The sequence below is a fragment of the Alternaria triticimaculans genome (genome assembly GCF_023758025.1).
Source record: "Alternaria triticimaculans strain BMP 0046 chromosome Unknown scaffold_11, whole genome shotgun sequence".
Lineage (NCBI taxonomy): Eukaryota > Fungi > Ascomycota > Dothideomycetes > Pleosporales > Pleosporaceae > Alternaria > Alternaria triticimaculans.
The window spans coordinates 145,344-163,974 of NW_026055968.1; the positions used below are offsets into that span (position 1 = coordinate 145,344).

Genomic DNA, 18,631 nt, shown 5'->3' on the forward strand with positions numbered 1-18,631 from the left:
GAAAATGGCAGCGATTGAACAGTTTATAATGATTATGTACAAGGAAATAGGGTGTGTCAGCACTAGGAGAACAAAAGGGTATGGCTTCGCAAAAGTAAGGCCATACTTTCGAAGTTGAAGAAGAATACACTCTCACGGAGAGAGCATCTACTTGTAAAGGAAAGTGACCATGGAATGTGCCGGTACGCTGTTTCCGGTCATCGCATCAAGCCCGTGGCTCTCGTTGGTAATGAACGCAGATGCTTTGCCCGAGACACCAGTGATGCTGACGGTCGCTGCTGAGGCACCTGTGTTCAAGACCTGCACAGCAACTGAGCCATCAGTGTTCTTGAAGGCAGACGTCTTGAGCGTGCTCGTCCTGCCACCAGCACTGACGCGAACCGCACCAGGCTTGACGAAGCGGCTCCACTGTGCCATAGCCCAGAAGCGCTTGGAAGGCGCAACAACGCCACCGTGGATGTCGATGAGAACGGAGTTGGTAGGGTTGGTCCCGGCATCCTCGGCGCCTTCCCAGTAGAGGTATGCCGAGAAGTTGGCGTCGACGAGAGCAGTGTAGATCTTGGAGGCCCAGGTCTGACCTTCGCCAGCTCCGCCGTTGGTGTAGTAGCTGGCTGTCCACTTACCACTGAGATCGGCAGTCTCGGTCATCCACATGTGCTTGGAAGTAGCGAAGGGGGCTGTGGGATCGGAGCTGTAGCCGTGGGTGGTCACGACGTCGTAAAGGGAATCGACTGCGGCGAGTCCTGGAAGCATGGCCTTCTGCGCGTTGTAGCCGGTGGCATCGCAGCAAGTGAGCTTTACCTTCAGACCGGAGGCCTTGACGGTTGGCGCGAGAACCTTGATGAAATCTGCGGCCTGCTGTCCGGTCGATCGCATGGATGAGTAGGCGGTGCTGTAATCTGTTAGTAGCTACTTTTAAGCGAAGACATGTGAAGTATTTACGTGTAGTCAGGCTCGTTCAAGAAGCCGAGATGAGTCACGTCAATACCCTCCTGCTTGTAGTATTTGACATATTGTGTGAGGTAATTGGCGTAAGCTTGGGTCCAGTTGCCGCAAGACGTGCCATCGACACCGCAAAGGCTTCCTCCCTGGAGCAAGTTAGCTATCGCTTCCAAACCCCGTTTGGGTGGTTGTACTGACGTTTGAGTCTTTGCCGTTCGTCTTCATGAAACCAGGAGCAGACCAAGCATCGGCATAGATGGTTTTGAGGCCGCGGGCCTGCGCTTGCTTCGTCAACCAAACCTGGTTGTTGTCGGAGCCATCCCACTGGTACTTTGGTGTTCCAGTGGGCGATCCGGGGCTGTTGGGCTCAATAGAGAAGCCGCTGGATGGGCCAGAGCCAATTCCGTTGCGCAGGATGTTGAAGCCAGCGCCGGTAGTAGGATCGAAGAGAAGGTCAAGGGTCTGCTTCTGGGCAGCAGCTGCCAGAGACTTGATGTTTCCAGCGCGACCGTAGAACTCGGAGATGCCGAAACCGTCAATCGTTTGGAAGGTCTTACTGGAGTCCACGGCAATGGTTACTGCCTGACGGGGGTCGAGACTTGGAGCAGAGAAAGCAACATTGGAAGAAGCGAGGAAAAAGGCCAACTTGGACAGCATCTTGTCGTTTTCGCCTTGGCGAGAATGGATACGACGGGTAAAGCGTGGGATGCGAAATGAAGTCAATCAAGCAAAACTGAACAACAGACCGGTGCTCAAAGAATGGAAGCCAAGGATTGATAGTGAGAAATTACGGACGATGGGCAGCATATGTATATACTACGTCTCGCAGTCGTCCATGAGCTTCGCATTCGTAACATGCTCGCGTTCGTAAAACGCATTGCAAGAGAACAATCTAGAGTAGGCCCGAGATGGCACGGCCTGCCAAATGATGTCTTATATTCGGCCTCCATTGGGACACGAGGTTTTCCCGTCGAGGCGTCGCGGTCGCAGGTACTCAGGGCGCATGGGTGGAAGACGCCTGGGTAGATGTGAAGAAATGACAGGTGTTGCTAGTCGCGCTGTCTAGACGTCCTAGGGCATGGTGGCGTAGCGCTTGTGTTGTAGATAGACAAGGCTTGATGATCCTTTACGAAGCTTAGCAAGGCTTGGCCTTCTTAACCGGTGGTGCAAGGTGAATGAACCTTGGAACGGAACGTGCGGGGGGAACTACGTGTCCCATGCGCCAGCACCGCATGAATCCACCAATGTGAGGCGGCGTTCTATATGAGTTATCCTGCTCATTATTACCATTTCGGAAAATGTGTTTCGTTTCATAGGTCTGGCATGGACGAAAAGCCTTGAGTAGAATTTCGCCGTGTGTCACGTGGTCCGATCGGAAACGATTGCTTCCGAGATCCCGAAGGCTGCACGATCTTGCGCACAGCATCGCCATCATCCACACTTCTGACAGCACCAGGCCATCGCACCCGCCCTCACCATCGCTACTGGGTTCACTATTCAAAGTCGCGCGCATCCTTTGCTCGTCACAGAACATCACCTCTTGTCATTTGTGGGGTGGCATTGCCGCTCCTTCAAGGTCACGACGTCTGGGGTCGCGATCTTCGCGCTGCACTAATGGAGACGCGTCGTGAATGATTCATTGATTCGTAGCTACCGCGAGCATTTTAGGAGACCCGAAAGAAACGCGACAGATTCATGACACACCTTCGGAAGCGACGGTTGTAAGTAGACGGTACCGACAGAAGAGAAGCGCGCGTCGCATCCGGGCAACTGAACTAGGCATCACTCCACCTCATTCCCTCTCGCCTGGGCGTCTGGGCTAAACTATTTCGACCATTGAACTACAATCGTCGTCGTCGTCGTCGTCATCCGACATGTGACCTCTGAGGCTGTTGTAGACTTCCACGGGCATGCCCTCAGCCCACCAGATTTCAAGGCCGCCGTACCTTTCAAAGCACTCTTCGCTATAGAGCTGCAACGTCCATTTTTCCAGCTGGCTCACTCTGTACCAGTCTTTCAGATCCCTCGTTCGGGAAAGACGTTGTACCTCCCGCTTGGTCCTTTGACTTTCTTCAATGCGAACAGTGTCCTCGCCAAGTAGATCATGATAGAGGCTGAGAAGATCAGGCACTGTCACTGGACCGAGCTTCCAGAAGTAACTGGTGAGCAGTGGGTATGAAGTACGTTCGCGATGTTCCGTCATCTCAGCTTCCGTCATGAACGGAAGGGCGTCGAGACATACGCTGGATGTGGTTTCAGAACCAAGCGCTGAGATCATCCTTGATAGGTCATTGTTGAAGATTGTCTCGAGCCTTTGCTGACGCTGGCCTGACGCCAGAGTGTATCGGTCTGCGGCTTTTTCGTAGTAGGCAGCCTCTTCGCTGAGATATCCTTCAATCCTTCCGGAACCAGATTCACTAATCTTGGCGGCGGATGCTAAAGCGACAAACGGAGTCTTTACACCGAGGCCACCATAAGATTGCGGGAGGTAGATGATGGGCTCAAGATCAAAAGACATACGCTCCAGACCACATTTCAGATGAGGGTTGAGCATCTTCACAACGTACGTGGTCAAGTCACTACCACCAAGTACGATAGAGTGGATACGTCTGTAAGCGGACTTGACGGCATCGCGATGTGCTGCGTCAAACACATTGGCAAGAGGCCCGAAGAGCTGTGCTGCGTAGGTACCGACACTGTCATTCCATTCGCGAATCCACTCCAGTACGGTTGAGCATGCTTTGAGCCTAGCTTTTACGTGGGTTGCGTGTATGGCGACTTTGATCTCATCCACGCTTAATTCCTCGCTCTTATCGAAAGTCAGGGATTCCTGCGAGCCCATGGTCAAAAGTCCGATGGAGAGCCCGCCAATGGACGAGGTATTGCGCAGCTTCAGCCCCATGATATCAGAGAAACGAAGGGCTTCTTGCTCGGCACTCTTGACCTGGACCGCAGTACCGACAAAGTAGCAGCGGTCATACAGACGGTACATGTACGACTTCGTCGCTTTGTGCGTGGCAAGATCGAGGAATGTCAGCACAGCTTCGCTGAACAACATCTCCAGGCCATGAGCAACCGCTACTCCACTAGCAGGTGTTAGGAGTTTATCCGACTCACTGGCTAAACCTCGGATGCTCAGCTTGGGCTCCAGAGCACGAGTAAAGAATTCGAGGAAGACTTCCGGGACACCAAGAAACCTCAATGTGGTGATGATGGTTTGATGGGGAATTGTGGAGGCAATTGAGTCGAACTCCAAAGTTGTAGCGCACACCTTGCCATCAAACGCCTTTCGAAGTTTGCATTCCACAGCGAGGGTCTCGATCAATCTTGCTTGGACGTCTTCGGACGAAACAATCTGGGGTACTTCGCCGTCTTTGTGAGGGAGACGCGACATGAAGAAATGCTGTTTGTAGTTGTCCCTTCGAAGACTTTCTACATCCATAGGCGCAGCTGGCGGTGGCTGTGGAGGTGCCGGGTGCATTATGGGATACATCTTCTCATCACTCCTCTTCTTCTTTCGACTACCCTTTCTGCTGTTGTACAGAGGTAGACCAGGGGGAGGAGGAGGTATTGATTGGAACACGTAAGGTAAGGGTGGCGGTGGTGGCGACAGATAACCCTCACATGCAAGACGAGGTGTGTCGAAGAAGAAAGCACGTTTGTCGAGCTCCGCTTCTGCCAACGGAGCACAGCGAAACAGACCCGACTCGGAAACGAAGTCCTTCAGACACTCGTTCAACTTCACGGCCCACTCAATCGCACAGCAATGCAGGAACAACATGTCGATAATGTCTACCTCGACGTGAACGTAATGCTGGCCGCTCTTCGTTTTGCGCACTTCGACTGGCAAGCCCGCCTCCGCGTTTCTGTAATTCCAGTCGCGATAACTCATCATGTTTAAGGTTGCGACAAGCTCTCGTAATGCATCGGGTGACTGTAGATACCCTGCGAGGGTAGACTTCCGCTCCGGGCTGATCCGATCCGACTTCATCAAGTCCGTCATTATCCATGTCAAGCACTCCTCGTCTACCTCGATTTCTCCGCTACTCAGATCATCTCCGTATGCTTGCATTGCGTCTCGGGTCGATTGTAGGTGTTCGTCTTCGGAGGTGAACAAGCTCGAAAGATAGGTCTTGATCGATTGGTTGTCCACGTTTGTAGCCTGGGAACAGGCTTGCTCGAACGTTTCGAGAGCTTCTTCGCTTTCGTTGTCGACTACTTCAAAATCGTCGTTGTCCAGTGCTACAGCCTCAAGCTTCGTAGCCGCCGTTTCGATCTTAGCCGCGTTTGTGGCCTCCTTGATGAGCTGCGCGTGTAGACATGACACTTCCATGCGATTGCGGAATCTGCCCAACCTATCGCGCAAGCTCTTCTCCAATCTCAACAACTTCTTTTCGGAAATTGCATCGTCATCCCGGGCTTGTTCGATGCATCGTTCGATGGTCTCCGTCAACCATTCGCCGTCTTCTTCGTCGAGCTTCGGCTCCAGATTTTTCACTTCGTCCAGTAGCTTATCGAGGCGTACGATGACACTTGGCTGATCAGACTCGGCCGCTTCAGAGAGATATCGTCGCTCGAAAGACTTTTTGGTGCGTTCAAGCTCTTCGAGGCGATGCTCGACCGCCTGTTGGACAATAGGCGTCAGGGTGAAGGACGACATTGTGTGCTCTGGAGATGCCAGGTTTGATCGAATTGCTGAGAATCACAGCTAGATATGAATGCTAGGAGCTTACATCAGCCTCTCCCTTCTGCGCAAACGAATCCTGCGGAACCACGTAGGCAGCTGCATGTTGAGAGAGCCATCAGGCAGCATATGTTTCACGGGCGAATACGATAGGCGTCTCGGGATACACAAGATTACTGTGCATGGTGTGGTAGGCCAAGCATGATATTCATCCAGTCGTGACTACCGTCGCGCCCGCAATTGGGTTAGCTCCCTATGTTTTCCCCGCACTGTTCACCGGTCACGACTGTTGCGCAATTCTCTGTCCAACTGTTCTCTCCAGAACTGTAACGCAAACAGAAAGCGCTCTGGAGGCCTCAATTCTCAATTCTATAGGTGCTCCCCAGTTGACGAAAGGGATCATATTCCAGTTTGTCGCAATATTATACTACGTAGGTGAGTCCGTCATTGCATCCACGAGATCATCAGCTTATGTATCGCAAAGCCTAGATAATTCGCGACGAGCCCCGCCACAGCCTATATCTTGGCCATGCTATGCGATGTTTGCGAGGCTACCCTTAACCGAATGCTGGATTCTTCAGAGCGAGAACATGATCATCATTCTTCACATGCAAACCTTACCCGTTCTGCCGCTGATGGCTGTTTGATCTGCTCTGATATCATGAACGACATCGAACAATGGAACCACCGTCTCGGACATTCTCCTCCTTATCCACTCACCTCCTGGAATTTGGGATGCGAAGAGGATAAAAAGAAGACAATGCAAGTTGACGTATACCTCAACGATTACGACCAGGGTTGCTCAATATGTAGCTCAGTAAACACTGCACACATCGTCAAAAGTTATGATTTCACACCTGTGGCTTCTGGCGCTCGCTTGGGCGAAGGAGAAGAAACGCGGTTCCCGACAACCTTTTCAGATCACACAGACTCCGTAGAGACGACATCGCATATTACGAGCTGGATGAAACAATGCATAGGTACCCACGATGTTTGCAAAGAAGGGCGTGAGGACATGTGGATGCCGTCACGGTTGCTAGAGATCAGCAACGTTTGCGGCGAGCTGCATCTATGTGTACGAGATCGATCTGAGCTACAAAGCAGTCACTACTGTACCCTTAGCCATCGTTGGGGTACCCCTGGTATGCAGGGTCTACAACTGACCACCGAATCCCTCAGCTCTTTCCGCAACGGAATTGCCGTGTCCAACCTGAGACAGCCATTCCGGGATATGACCGACCTTACGTGGCGACTAGGTGTGCGTCTCATGTGGATCGATTGTATGTGCATCATTCAAGATGATATCCAAGACTGGAGAGATGAATCGGCCTTGATGGGAAAAGTATACGCCAACAGCTGGCTTAATGTTTCTGCAAATACAACAGGCGCTAGCCGTCCAGGGTTATACGCTAAGCGATATGTTTCGAGTCACCTCGCCCACTTTCGTACACGGTATGATGCAAGCGGAGAGGCGACTACATGGACAGTGACCTCCACAGATGAATGGGCGCGCGACGTTGAAGGAGCACCTGTCAACAGAAGAGCTTGGGTATTGCAAGAACGCATCTTATCACCTCGCATCGTGCACATGTCCTCGAATCAAATCTTATGGGAGTGTAGACAGCTCCAGGCCTCGGAACACCTGCCTTACGGTGGACATACGTATGAGGAGCAGTCCTCCGGCCGCAGTAAAATAAAGCGCATATGTTATGGAAGCCGAGACGAAGACCAGGATGATGTCTTCGCAGACTGGGAGTATCTTGTGGAAATATACACAGGTTGTGGTATCACATTCGAGACGGATAGGTTGATTGCGTTATCGGGCATAGCATCTATGGTTCATAAGAGAACACAATGCGACTATCTGGCGGGTATCTGGAGAAAAACCCTGCCTATGTGCCTCTTATGGTATAAATGGGAGCCTACGACCAATGAAGCTGCCGCGAGGTCAACGATAAACGCAATTGGCCCACCAAAGTATGTCGCCCCCTCCTGGAGCTGGGCATCAGCAATAACAACTGTTGAATCGCCACGAAACGATGGAGAATTTCTGACGTGTGCTACCGTACGGAGATGTGATACACTATTAGCAAACCCAGCAGACATGTTCGGCGCAGTACTGGCCGGGATGATAGAATTGCGAGCACCACTTGGTACCTTGGACTGGATCGAAACACGTGTCGACGATAAAGACCACGGTGTCCTCATTAATCACATCACAGACCTCAGAATATCGATACCTATGGAGTCTGGTACAGTTGGAATTATCGCGCAAATGTCGTCTATGCAAGACATAAAGAAGATCCTTCTACTCGACCGAAAAGAATACCTAGAGCTCCATACGGCCTACTTTACAGTCATACGTACTCAATTGGAAGCCTCCCATCGCGACCTTGAGAGCAATACCTGGTACCTTGGCTACAATGTGGAAGGACTTCTACTCAAACGCCTCCCTTGCTCGCGGTATGTGCGAATAGGGGTTGCATTTTTGGAATTCGATACGGAGCAAGACTTCGTCAGCAAAATGCCAGAACAGGACGTCATCATCATCTGAATAGTAGATGTGGAGCCTGGCAAATGACTGGGTACTATCTGCATGGCTGCTGAGATCACACAATATCAGTGTTGATATTGTTTCGTATCCAGAGAACAGGAAAACAAAGGATAGTTGGTGGGGCTTCTGGCACATGCGGCGACATGCGATTCTCTTATCATAACGTATTGGCAGCTCGGTATCTCATATAGAGGCAGATGTTTCAATAAAAGGTCCCCGTCTAGTGTCCACTCGATGGACTATCGCCTGCTCTGCTATAAGGCGAACGTGCTGAGACAAATGCAATATCTGTGGGAAAGCCCAGAGAGACCGACCAGGCACTGCCAAACCCCACATTACGCAGCTTCATTGAATGATATACTTTACGCTTGCATCGTCGCCAGATATGCGCCACCAATAATGGTCGAACGTAGAGTAAAGATATCGCGGAGAAGGATTGGGGCGTTATCCAGAACTCATCGGAACTCGAAGCATTACAGATAGCTAATCATGACCATGTACTTCATTTCGCAACGACGAAAGTCTATCATCTGAACCATCAGAAAGAGAGTCCAAGAACGACTCTTCATGTCATACCGTACCGTGAACACCATCCCATAATCAACCCCCACCACCCCCCATCCCCCAACACCAAAAGAACACCACCCTCTCCGACCCCCATCAACGCCTCCCATAAGCACCCCCCTCATCCCTCCTCTCCGTCCTCCTAACCGCCTTAAACCCCAAGCTCCCCGCCTTCCTCCTCCTCCCCCCAGCCTCCCCAATATCCTCTCCCCTCTCTCCATCCCCCTCCCCATCCAACACCTTCCTCCTCCCATACAACTCCATATCCTTAGCATCATCGTCATGCTTCCTATCATACTCGCTCTCCGTACTAAACAAGGCCATCATATCCTTCATCGTGAGGTTCTTGATGGCTTTACCGCCTTCGATGGCGGCGTTGGCGAGTTTACGTTTAGCTTCTTGCAGCTCGAGGATGCGTTCTTCGACGGAGTTGTGGATGGAGAGGCGGTAGACGGTTACGTCGACGGTTTGGTTGAGGCGGTGGACGCGGTCTATTGCTTGTTCTTCTACGAACTGTTGGGGAAAAAAAACATATTAGCAGGCAGTTCTTGTGGTATGAGTCGACATAGAAAAGAGATATACATACCGGATTCCAAAACGGCTCCATAATAACCACTCGACTAGCAGCCGTGAGGTTAAGCCCCAGACTCCCGCACTTCAAACTACACAGCAAGACCCTTGTCCGCTTATCTTCACGCAGCTTCTGCAAACTGGCTTCGCGGAGGTCGTTGCGCATGCTGCCGTCGTAGCGGGTGAAGTTGTAGCCTGCGCGCTTGAGGAAGGGCTCGATGAGATCGAGCATGGATGTGAATTGGGAGAAGACGATGACCTTGTGTTCGCCGGTTTCTTTTTCGAGGATGGCAAGGAGTTGGCGGATTTTGGTGGAGGGGACGAGAGAGGAGGCGTTGTAGGAGGATTCTGAGGTTGAGGAGTCTGAGACTGCGGAGTCTGAGTCTGAGTCGTCATCTGAGGAGTCGGTTGCAGAGTCGTCTGAGCCGCTACCGTTGCCGTTGACGCTCTCACTGTCAGCCTCCTCGTCATCAGAGTCAAGATTGATGACCTTTTGTGGCTTCTTAGCGAGCTTCTTACGAGCAACAGGCGCACCGTCCTCGCTGTCAGTATCGTGAACGACGAATGAGTCAAGGTTACTCCTGCTCTCATCCTCAGTCTCGGATGCGTCTGAGTCCACAGTAGCAAGAGTGTCGCCACCGCCTTCTGCGTTCTCATCGTCGGTACCGCCAGCCTTGCCCAGGTCTTCAGCCTGCTGTTGATCTTCAGGGACGAGCCACTCGCCCTCCTCTTCTTCGTCGTCACTGTCGACAACGACGCGACGGTTGCGAGAGTGCTTTGCACCGGTTGATTGCGCTACCTCTTCCTCGTCATCGGAGTCCAAGACTGGCTTCGGTTGCCGGTGCTTCTTGCTCTTGCCGTCCTTGTGCTTGTGTTTGCGGTGTTTCTTCGACTTGTGCCTGTCAATTGTTAGTATGTGGCATTACTGGGTCTTCGCTTGACATTGACTTACTTCTTCTTGACAGACCCATTCAGATCTTCCTCGCATTCTGTACAACGTACTCCGCCAGCAGCTGTATTATCACTGTTAAGTGTGTTCTGACAGATATCACACCGCTTAGTCGCAACGCTGAGCCCACCCAAGAGATCTGCGAGATCATCTGCGTCGTCCTTGGCTGCCTTCCGAGGAGTTTGAAGACCAGCTGCAGCATTCGACTTCGATCCGGTCGTCAAAGCATCCTTGTCATCCTTGACGTTGCTCTTCGTCAGGTTGGGATGGTTGCAGGCCTGGCGCAGACGAAGTAGCAACACCAACGCCCCAATGTAATCTTGCTTCTCGCCACCCATCATCTCATCAAGACGGGCTTGTGTACGGTCTCGTAAGCGGTCGTAGAAGATGCGCTCCTTGTTCGTGAACTCTCCTATGATAGTCTCGACGTTTCGCGCAACGATGTGGAACGCTGGCCTCTCCTCGCCCTCCTTGGCTTTGCCGCCAAAGTTCAACGCACCCTCCTTTCGCAGCACGTCCTTTGTACGGCGCTTCATGAAGGCACGTAAGAAGACTTGCAATCGCTTCATGGCGAGATTGCCACGACCGTTCTTCATTGGTTGTGCGATGGACTCCTTCCAGGAAGAAAGCTCGCAGTAAGGCTGGATGCGGAGGAACTTGATCAGACTCTGTAGCTCGTCGATGTTGTTCTGCATCGGCGTACCGGTCAGACACCATCGGTAATGCGAACGAAGCTCGTAGCAAGCCTTTGCCATCTTCGTTGTGCGGTTCTTGATTGTATGTGCCTCGTCCAACATGATGCGGTACCACGAGACAGCGAAACACCCCTTCTTCAGACCGTCAGGGCCATCGCCGCATTTCGCAAAGTCGGTAGCCAAGCTGTTGAAGGTAGTGATGACGACGTCATACTGCTTCAGCTTCTCAGCGGACTCTGTACGGTTGGGGCCGTGGTGTACGAGGACTTTGAGGGCGTGCGACTTGGCGACCTTGCTCTTGATCTCAGCCTCCCACTGCTTGATCAGAGCCAGAGGAGCGATGACAAGGGTGCCTTTGCCGGTGGAGTCGGAAATCTTGTTCTTCTTGTTCTCGGGCTCAACGCCCTTCTCCGGGCGAGGGTTGGAAAGAATGAGGGCGAGGGATTGCACAGTCTTCCCCAGACCCATATCATCCGCCAAGATGCCGCCCTTGGGCAGCTTGGCCTTCTTGTTGTGGTTTCCGGTCTCCTTCTCGATCATCCACGCGACACCGTCGACTTGATGAGGAAGAAGCTTCACCTTGAGGCCTTCGACCGTTCCGTCGTCTTCTTCCTCTTCCTCCTCTGGTTCAGCCTCTGCCTTGGCTTCTTCGTCCTTGACAGCGAGCGCCTGTAGTCGGTCCGCCAGGGAATTGCCAGCGTCATCCTCTTGCTGCTTCTTCTTCTTACGAAGTCGCGTCCTGGGGATCTTCTCGTCTTCCTCGAAAGCACCCTCAAGCAGCGCTTTGATGTTCTCGCTTGCCGCACCAGAGTCGACATACGCGTACGGGTCAGGCTCGCCGAACCGTCCACCCTCTGCTCGAATGGCCGCGTCTGGATCGAAATTGTCTTCATCGTCCAATATAATTGTCTGACGCGCCTGTTGTAGCGGGTTGTGCACGCCCTTGTTCAGCGGTTGGAAGCCATCAGCGTGGCCCATGGACGAGTAAATCGGTCGCGGGGGAGGATGGCTGGTCTTTGGTGGTGGGTTGTATGGCCGTGGAATGGGCACTGAGGCGCCTTGAGACGGGCGGGGCTGGAACTGCGAGGCATCGATCTCAAAGATGTCGGAGCCGGTAGATGAGGTAGACGCCGTGCTATAGCGCGAACCTGACTGTGCGGAGGGAACTTTGAAAGGTCGGTTGAGTGTATCTCTACTACTACTCGAGGCCGAGCTCTGTGACGGCCTAGAAGGCGCCGAGTATTGAGACGGTAGCTTGGTCGTCTGGCTGTGTTCGGGCCGCATCTGGCCTGGCTTGGGTTTGTTGAAGAGGTGTGCAAACTGCTCGCTCCGGTCCTTCTTCAGCGGGTTCCTCAGCGGGCTTGTCTCGCCAAACTGTGGGGCCGGGTTCCGTAGGTCCTGTAGAGGCTTTGGCGGCGCCGCTGTTCCATCGCGTGGCGGTTGAGCCATAGGAGGCTCTCGCTCACGCACCATCTTGAGGCGGGACTGAAGGACTTCCTTCTGTGTGGGATAGCTCGCCGGGCTCTCGATGTCGTCAAAGAGATTGCTCGAGTCGCCAAGTAGAGAGGTCGACTGTTCGTGAGGGTAGTCGCTATCGTCTGACGTGTAGGCGTGGGCGGTGGCCGCTGGGGTTTTGAGAGCGGGCTTCTGGGCGGAGGAAAGGGTGTCGATCGGTCGGAACGGCGCACGGTGTCTCCGCTGACTACTATGCATGGACTGGTGTCGTCTTGTCACTCTGATAGTCTTATCGTGAGGTGTCTCACTTGTCGCGATGGATGTGCCCCTCGTGTTGTTGCCAAATTAGGCGGCCGGCACAGTTGATGTTGCTAGGGCAAAGGGTAAAAGCGGGGCGTCTGACACGTGGGCCACGCGTAAACAACAACGCGCTATCACAGGATCTACCCCACGTGGAACTCAGGGTCTCCATCTATCTTCATCGAACACAGACCGTGCGTCTCGACGGCACGATCTCACGACACTCGCCATTAGCGTGGTTCAGTCGCAACAATGTACCACTACAAGTAAAACACTCCAGACCCTAGTCTCAGAGATGCGTCGAAAAATGGCTAAAGCAGTGGCACGGTTGGAAGGAATGCATCCATGTAACTGGTAATGCGCATGGAGGCTAAAGTACAATAACAAAACACCAAAAGAATAAAGAAACTAACAGAGTTCCGATATGCGGCCCTCACATCTTCACCCAGACGTCTTCCTGTTTCTGCCGCCTCTTCGCTTCGCGCGCAGCCAGTATGATCAGCCCGCCAGCAACCAACACAGTCCCCGAGAAGGCTTGCGCACCAGTATACGAGCCTCCACTCGACGTGATGATAGCACCACAGACAGGCGAGCCTATCAATGCGCCAACTCCAATAGCCGCGAACACAATGCCAAACGAAGCACCCATCTTCGATGTATCTGAGATGATGATCGGAACAATCGCCAAGGAGAGTGACTGAACCCCACCCACAGAAAGACTGTAGAAAGTTGTCCACACGTAGAGCCCGGGAGTCGAGTGTACCGGGACCCAGGTATACATGCAGAGTGCAGAGCAGAAGATGAATGTGATGTAGACGTTCATCGTGCCGCAGTATCGGGCGATCAGACTGGGTAGTAGTCGACCCGCAAACCCGATGCCGTTGAGAACAAGGGTGAGGTTGAGAGACTCAGTGTACGACATCCCCCGCTTCTCTCGCGCGTACGAGCTGAGGAAGAAGAACGGGAAGAACACACCCAGGAAAGCCTGCAGATCTGTTAGCGAAGTGTCCATGCCTCGTCAACAGAAATCGGGTTCTCATAGCAACAAACTTACCAAAAAAGACCCCACAAGCAGCAAATTAAACGCCCCTTCCCTAAACACACTCACATCCAACAGCGGCCCCTTCTTCCTCACCACCCTCCTCGGCCGCCCAACCACCAACGCCACCGCAAAAGTCCCCAACTGAATAAACCCAATCGCCCTCAACGTCCACCCAAACCCCACACTGGGCAACAACGTCCTCACCATAGACGGATACACCAACCCGCCCGTCACACTCCCACACGCTGCAATCCCCGTCACCAACGGCAACCTCCTCTTGAAATAACTCGTAACAAGCGTCGACATGGGGGTAAGCAAACACCCGTTTCCCAGGCCCGTACATATACCTTGTGCAAGGAGTACTTGCCAGTAGGTCTCGGACAGGGATGTCATGAATGTGCCTAGCACGACGAGGAAGGCGCCGGTGCAGGTGACGGAGCGGTAAAACCCGGCGTCTGTGAGGCGCCCGCTTATGATGCCGGTGAAGAAGAGGAGGAACACGGCGAGGGAGCCTATCCATGCGATTGTGGAGCGGGTTTGGTGGAGAGTTGTTACGTAGTAGGTTTGGAAGACGCCGAAGGAGATTATCATGCCCCTGCGTAGTTGTCAGTAAGGGTGGAGTGGGGTGGTGTAGGGAGGGGAAAGGAGAGGTTACCATGTGTTCATTATTGCGAGGAAGAAGGCGAGGACTGCTAGCCATGCTATTAAACCTCCTTCTGGTGGTTCTTGAGCAACTACTTCGTCTTCGGGTTGTTCCTCGATGCTCGTGCTTGAGGATGGTAGGGTGGCTGATTCGGTATCTTCGTGTTTTGGTTCGCCATGATTTGGTGTTTCCGGAGAGGTTTTACCCTCATGATCGATCGTGGTCTTTCTTCCAAACATGATCTTTTACTCCGAGTTCGAAATTCCCAAACAGAAAGTGTCGATCTTGGGATGCTCTAGCGGGTGCGTGATACTACTTGATGGCGGGCTCGAAAGTATATATACTCGCCCATTATAGACATGCACGTACAAGATGAGAGATTTGTTCACTCATCGGCGAACTCGTAAGGATTGATAATCAGCAATAAAGGGTGTTTCTGCCCGAAGTTGAGCCAATTCTTGGTCTAGATGATGGCGACGCTAGGCCGGATGTGGTGCCAAAAGCCGACCCATTGCATCTTCCATATACACAAAGTCGGTGTTCTGCTCGGTGGAAGAGATTGGGAAAGAAAAGCAGAAACTTCTTGGTCGGTTGTGTCACGGCCGCCGAATTTTTCGGAATTTGGGGATGAGCAATGTGACGTTTGTTGTAGTGCGTTGAAGTGGATACATGCGCGTGTTGCTCGGATCGTCAATCACTCAGCTTTCGATTTGGAGATGAAGCAGGGGGTTGAGATCAAAAGACAATTTGAATACCTTAAGATATAGTGCAGATATATTCATCATCCCTACAACATTCTACACCGCTCGAACCATGCAAGGCTCAACTACTACTAATACATCTCTGAACACACCATCATAGCCTTCTCTCTCCTTCCACAGCTTAATTAATCTCAACAGCCTCCCCAGGCTTCAACCACCTCACCCTCTCCAAAACCCCCTCCTCCTCAAACTCCCGCGCAAGCCCATCCCCACCCTGCTTGAAATGATCCCACGACTCATAATGCATAGGCACCAATACATCAGCCTTCAGATCCTTCAGCAAGTGAGCCGCCTGTCGACCATCCATTGTAATCTGTAAAGCATCGCCTGGCTGACCCGGTTTACCCTCATCAGTGAACTCGTAGAAGGTCGCTTTACCGCAGTTCATGATGGCGACAGTGATGTGGTACTTGTCCGCAATCTTTGCAAGTTCTTCGATGTAGACTGTGTCGCCGGAGAAGTAGATTGCGTTTGGGCGGCCGTCGGCTGCGACGCCGAAGCTTTCGGTGTGTAGGACGAAGCCGACGCATTCGTGGCCGGGCCAGTGCTTGCAGGGCGTGGCGGTGATGTGGAATGTCGTCCCTGCGATGCGCACATCTCTTTCTTGCCAGTCACTAAACCCGAGGACACTTGGCCGGGGCGCGAGATTCTTTGCGCCATCGTTGGTGGTTACGACGTGGCGGCCGTCGACGAGTCGGCGTCCTAAGTCATCGAGGTTGTCGGGGTGGTTCTCATGGCTTAGGAGGATGGCGTCGATGTGGGGTAGTTCATCTAGCTTCAGAGCTGGGTCCTCGTGAACTTTGAGGATGGCTGCGGATCCATTGAACTCGGTGCCAGCGGGAGAGAAGAAGGGGTCGGTGAGGAAGGTGATGCCGTCGATGTCGAGGATGGCGGTGGCGGTGCCGATGTGGGTGATGGTGATTTTGTTGTAGAAGGTAGAGGCTGGCATGGTTGTGATAGGGATATAGAACGTCTTTCGAATAGTAGAGTGATGATAGATCAGTACCTGGGTATCATCCCTTTATGCAATGGAGCGCAGTGGTTGGCTTTATACCAAGCCACACCATGAATGAGAGCCATCATGACATACGGCCTAGGGCAATTCGCACATCGGCGAACGGTGCAATGATTACCTGATCAACACTGTTAATCAGCAAGAGAGAAATTTTCCATGATTTGATGAGTTCTGGTAGAGTGTAGAAACGCGACGGACAATACCCGGGGTAGTAGCCTTGGAGCCGCAAGCGCTAAGCCCAACGAAGGAGCGAACCCCGACCCACATGTCCTCCTCTCATTGGATAAACACAACACCTACATCATTGCTGGGCGCTGTCTCAGCTGCCACCCTCCGCGTTGCGTCAACGCATCCCTAGCTATTTCCATCCTATACCAGATTTCATGGTAGTGCCCCACCCTAGGCTATTCAATTCGGGAGCAAAACCCCGAAGCCAATCGATACCTTCCGGTTGCGGTAACATATCGCGTTCCCTCACGGACGCGTACCTCTGCCATGAAGGTCAGGAAAAAGAATCTCTGTGATACTTGCCGCAAACGAAAACTTCAGGTATGTTTGCATGATTCCTTGATGTCGGATGTATGTGCTGATCTTATCTGCTATTAAACAGTGCGATGGCAAGCGTCCAGCATGCACTCAATGTGTTTTCAGTAAGCGAACATGCGAAGGGTACCCGGACGCCTTATTTGTACCCTTCGATGCTACCAAAACGGCAGTAAAGCCAAGGGCGCGTCCGAAATCGGCTCCGCGGGCAAAGCTTCCTCTCCCAGTGGATGCGCAATGTCCTTCCGATGCCGAATCGGGTTGTACTCAGGCTAAAGACGAGTCGACTAGACTTCCCCAGCAGGCCACCTTCACGTCCAGCGACTTATCACCTTCGCATGGTTTATACCCCCCAGCTCCTTCCATCGTACGAGAGAAAGTATCGTTGATCTTGCGCAATTTCATTCCCGTCCAAGAGCTACCATGTAATGCGACACATGCATCTGAACAATGCTCATGGTTTTGTGGCTCTTGGGCCAAGGCCCTCCCAGAACTGACTGCCGATATGACTGGACCGTATTCTCAGTGTTTATACTCGGCCGTGAGCGCTTTGGCACTTGCTATCACCGCTTATCGAGAGCGTAGAGACTGTCTCAACGCAGTAGTCGCGCAATACGAGGATAGTCTCCGTCTTTTGGGGGAAAGTCTTGCAGCTGTGGGAGACACTTATAGAAGCGAACTCGTAGCCGCGGTTATGTGTTTGGCACTGACGGAGGTAACTTTGCCCATGTCTTAACGACTGTCTACTGATCATTCTGGCGTTCTTCTGAAACAGTTGGTTCAATCTAAGGCTAACAACACACGACAGGTGCTGTCGCCCACGCAAGAGTCAAGTTGGCTGATACATGTGGAAGGCGTCAGCAAGATGTTTCAACTCATGCCGCCAGAGCTTTTCGCATCGGGCATTGAGCATACTATGCTCATGGGCTTCAGACCGCTTTTAGTAAGTACAACGCCACACGAGAAGACTTCATGATCTGACATGTCTACGTCCTAGGTGCTCAAAGCCTTCATACTTCGGAAATCGACATTCTTCGCCGATGGATCCTGGCTTACACTACCCTTCCAACATCACAAAGGTGCCCCATTACAGAGCCTCTTAGGTGTCGCAGCACCTATCCCTGGTCTCCTGGAGAAAATCGACGTCGTACTACCCACTTCCCCCGATGCTGCCGCCATTGGCACAGCCGGAGCAGCCTCTCAACTCATAACCGAGCTCATGGGAAGCATATCCCAACTCAAGAACTGGCACAGCGGCTTTCTAGCAAACACCCTAGAACCAATCTCCTGTCGACAGAGCGTAGAGCGCGATCTCGGCGGCACCTACGAATCGCTATGGTACCCAAGCCTCGGCATCGCAAACGTATTCGTCTACTTCTGGGCTTTCCAACTTCTCTGCCTCAAGGAGATTCAGGGCTTGTTGAACCGGTTTCCGGGACTAAAGCATGCAGTGCACGATGATGCGGCATACAGCCCCGAAGCATTGCGCGAGGAGTGCCTTGAGCTCAGCACTTGCATATACAAGAGCATGGAATATCTGCTGCAGGAAGACTTTATGCTGTATGGTATCTCATCAGCTGGATTTCCGTTGAGCATGGCGTGTGAGGCGCTGCAGGCGGATGCTGATGGGCGAGCGATCATGGCGACGTTGGATCAGTCGATTATTACTCGGGCCAGACTGAGAAACCTATGAGTCTGGGTATTTGTGCGTACTCATGAGGGAGTCAAAACAACAAAATTAAGTGAGAACTCTCGGTCCTAGTACAATAGTGTATTGTATTGGTAGAAACAAAACTAAGGTTACATTACAAGCATACATCATCATGAACATCGTCACTCTCGTGGGGGGGGGGGGGGGGGGGGGGGGGGGGGGTGGGGGGGGGGGGGGGGGGGGGGGGGGGGGGGGGGGGGGCG

The 18,631-nt window shown here is 52.6% G+C and overlaps 5 protein-coding genes across 5 annotated transcripts; 1 reads left to right on the forward strand and 4 right to left on the reverse strand.

Moving 5' to 3' along the window:
• Positions 1-147: 147 nt before the first annotated feature.
• Positions 148-1,599, reverse strand: J4E78_007251 (uncharacterized protein; the record flags this gene model as incomplete). The annotated part of the gene is made up of 3 exons (XM_049367858.1): positions 148-892; positions 943-1,088; positions 1,141-1,599. The coding sequence occupies 3 exons, from the start codon at positions 1,597-1,599 to the stop codon at positions 148-150; spliced, it is 1,350 nt and encodes a 449-aa protein (XP_049220179.1).
• A 7,241-nt stretch (positions 1,600-8,840) lies between these two features.
• J4E78_007252 (uncharacterized protein) lies at positions 8,841-12,671 on the reverse strand (the record flags this gene model as incomplete). Its single annotated transcript, XM_049367859.1, has 3 exons — positions 8,841-9,257; positions 9,331-10,213; positions 10,267-12,671. The coding sequence occupies 3 exons, from the start codon at positions 12,669-12,671 to the stop codon at positions 8,841-8,843; spliced, it is 3,705 nt and encodes a 1,234-aa protein (XP_049220180.1).
• Positions 12,672-13,146: 475 nt separating this feature from the next.
• Positions 13,147-14,637, reverse strand: J4E78_007253 (uncharacterized protein; the record flags this gene model as incomplete). Its single annotated transcript, XM_049367860.1, has 3 exons — positions 13,147-13,698; positions 13,768-14,350; positions 14,411-14,637. 3 exons carry the CDS (start codon positions 14,635-14,637, stop codon positions 13,147-13,149), a joined length of 1,362 nt encoding a protein of 453 aa, XP_049220181.1.
• A 643-nt stretch (positions 14,638-15,280) lies between these two features.
• J4E78_007254 (uncharacterized protein) lies at positions 15,281-16,108 on the reverse strand (the record flags this gene model as incomplete). Its single annotated transcript, XM_049367861.1, has 1 exon — positions 15,281-16,108. The coding sequence occupies one exon, from the start codon at positions 16,106-16,108 to the stop codon at positions 15,281-15,283; it is 828 nt and encodes a 275-aa protein (XP_049220182.1).
• Positions 16,109-17,411: 1,303 nt separating this feature from the next.
• Positions 17,412-18,410, forward strand: J4E78_007255 (uncharacterized protein; the record flags this gene model as incomplete). The annotated part of the gene is made up of 3 exons (XM_049367862.1): positions 17,412-17,415; positions 17,572-17,660; positions 17,715-18,410. The coding sequence occupies 3 exons, from the start codon at positions 17,412-17,414 to the stop codon at positions 18,408-18,410; spliced, it is 789 nt and encodes a 262-aa protein (XP_049220183.1).
• Between the last annotated feature and the right edge of the window lie 221 nt (positions 18,411-18,631).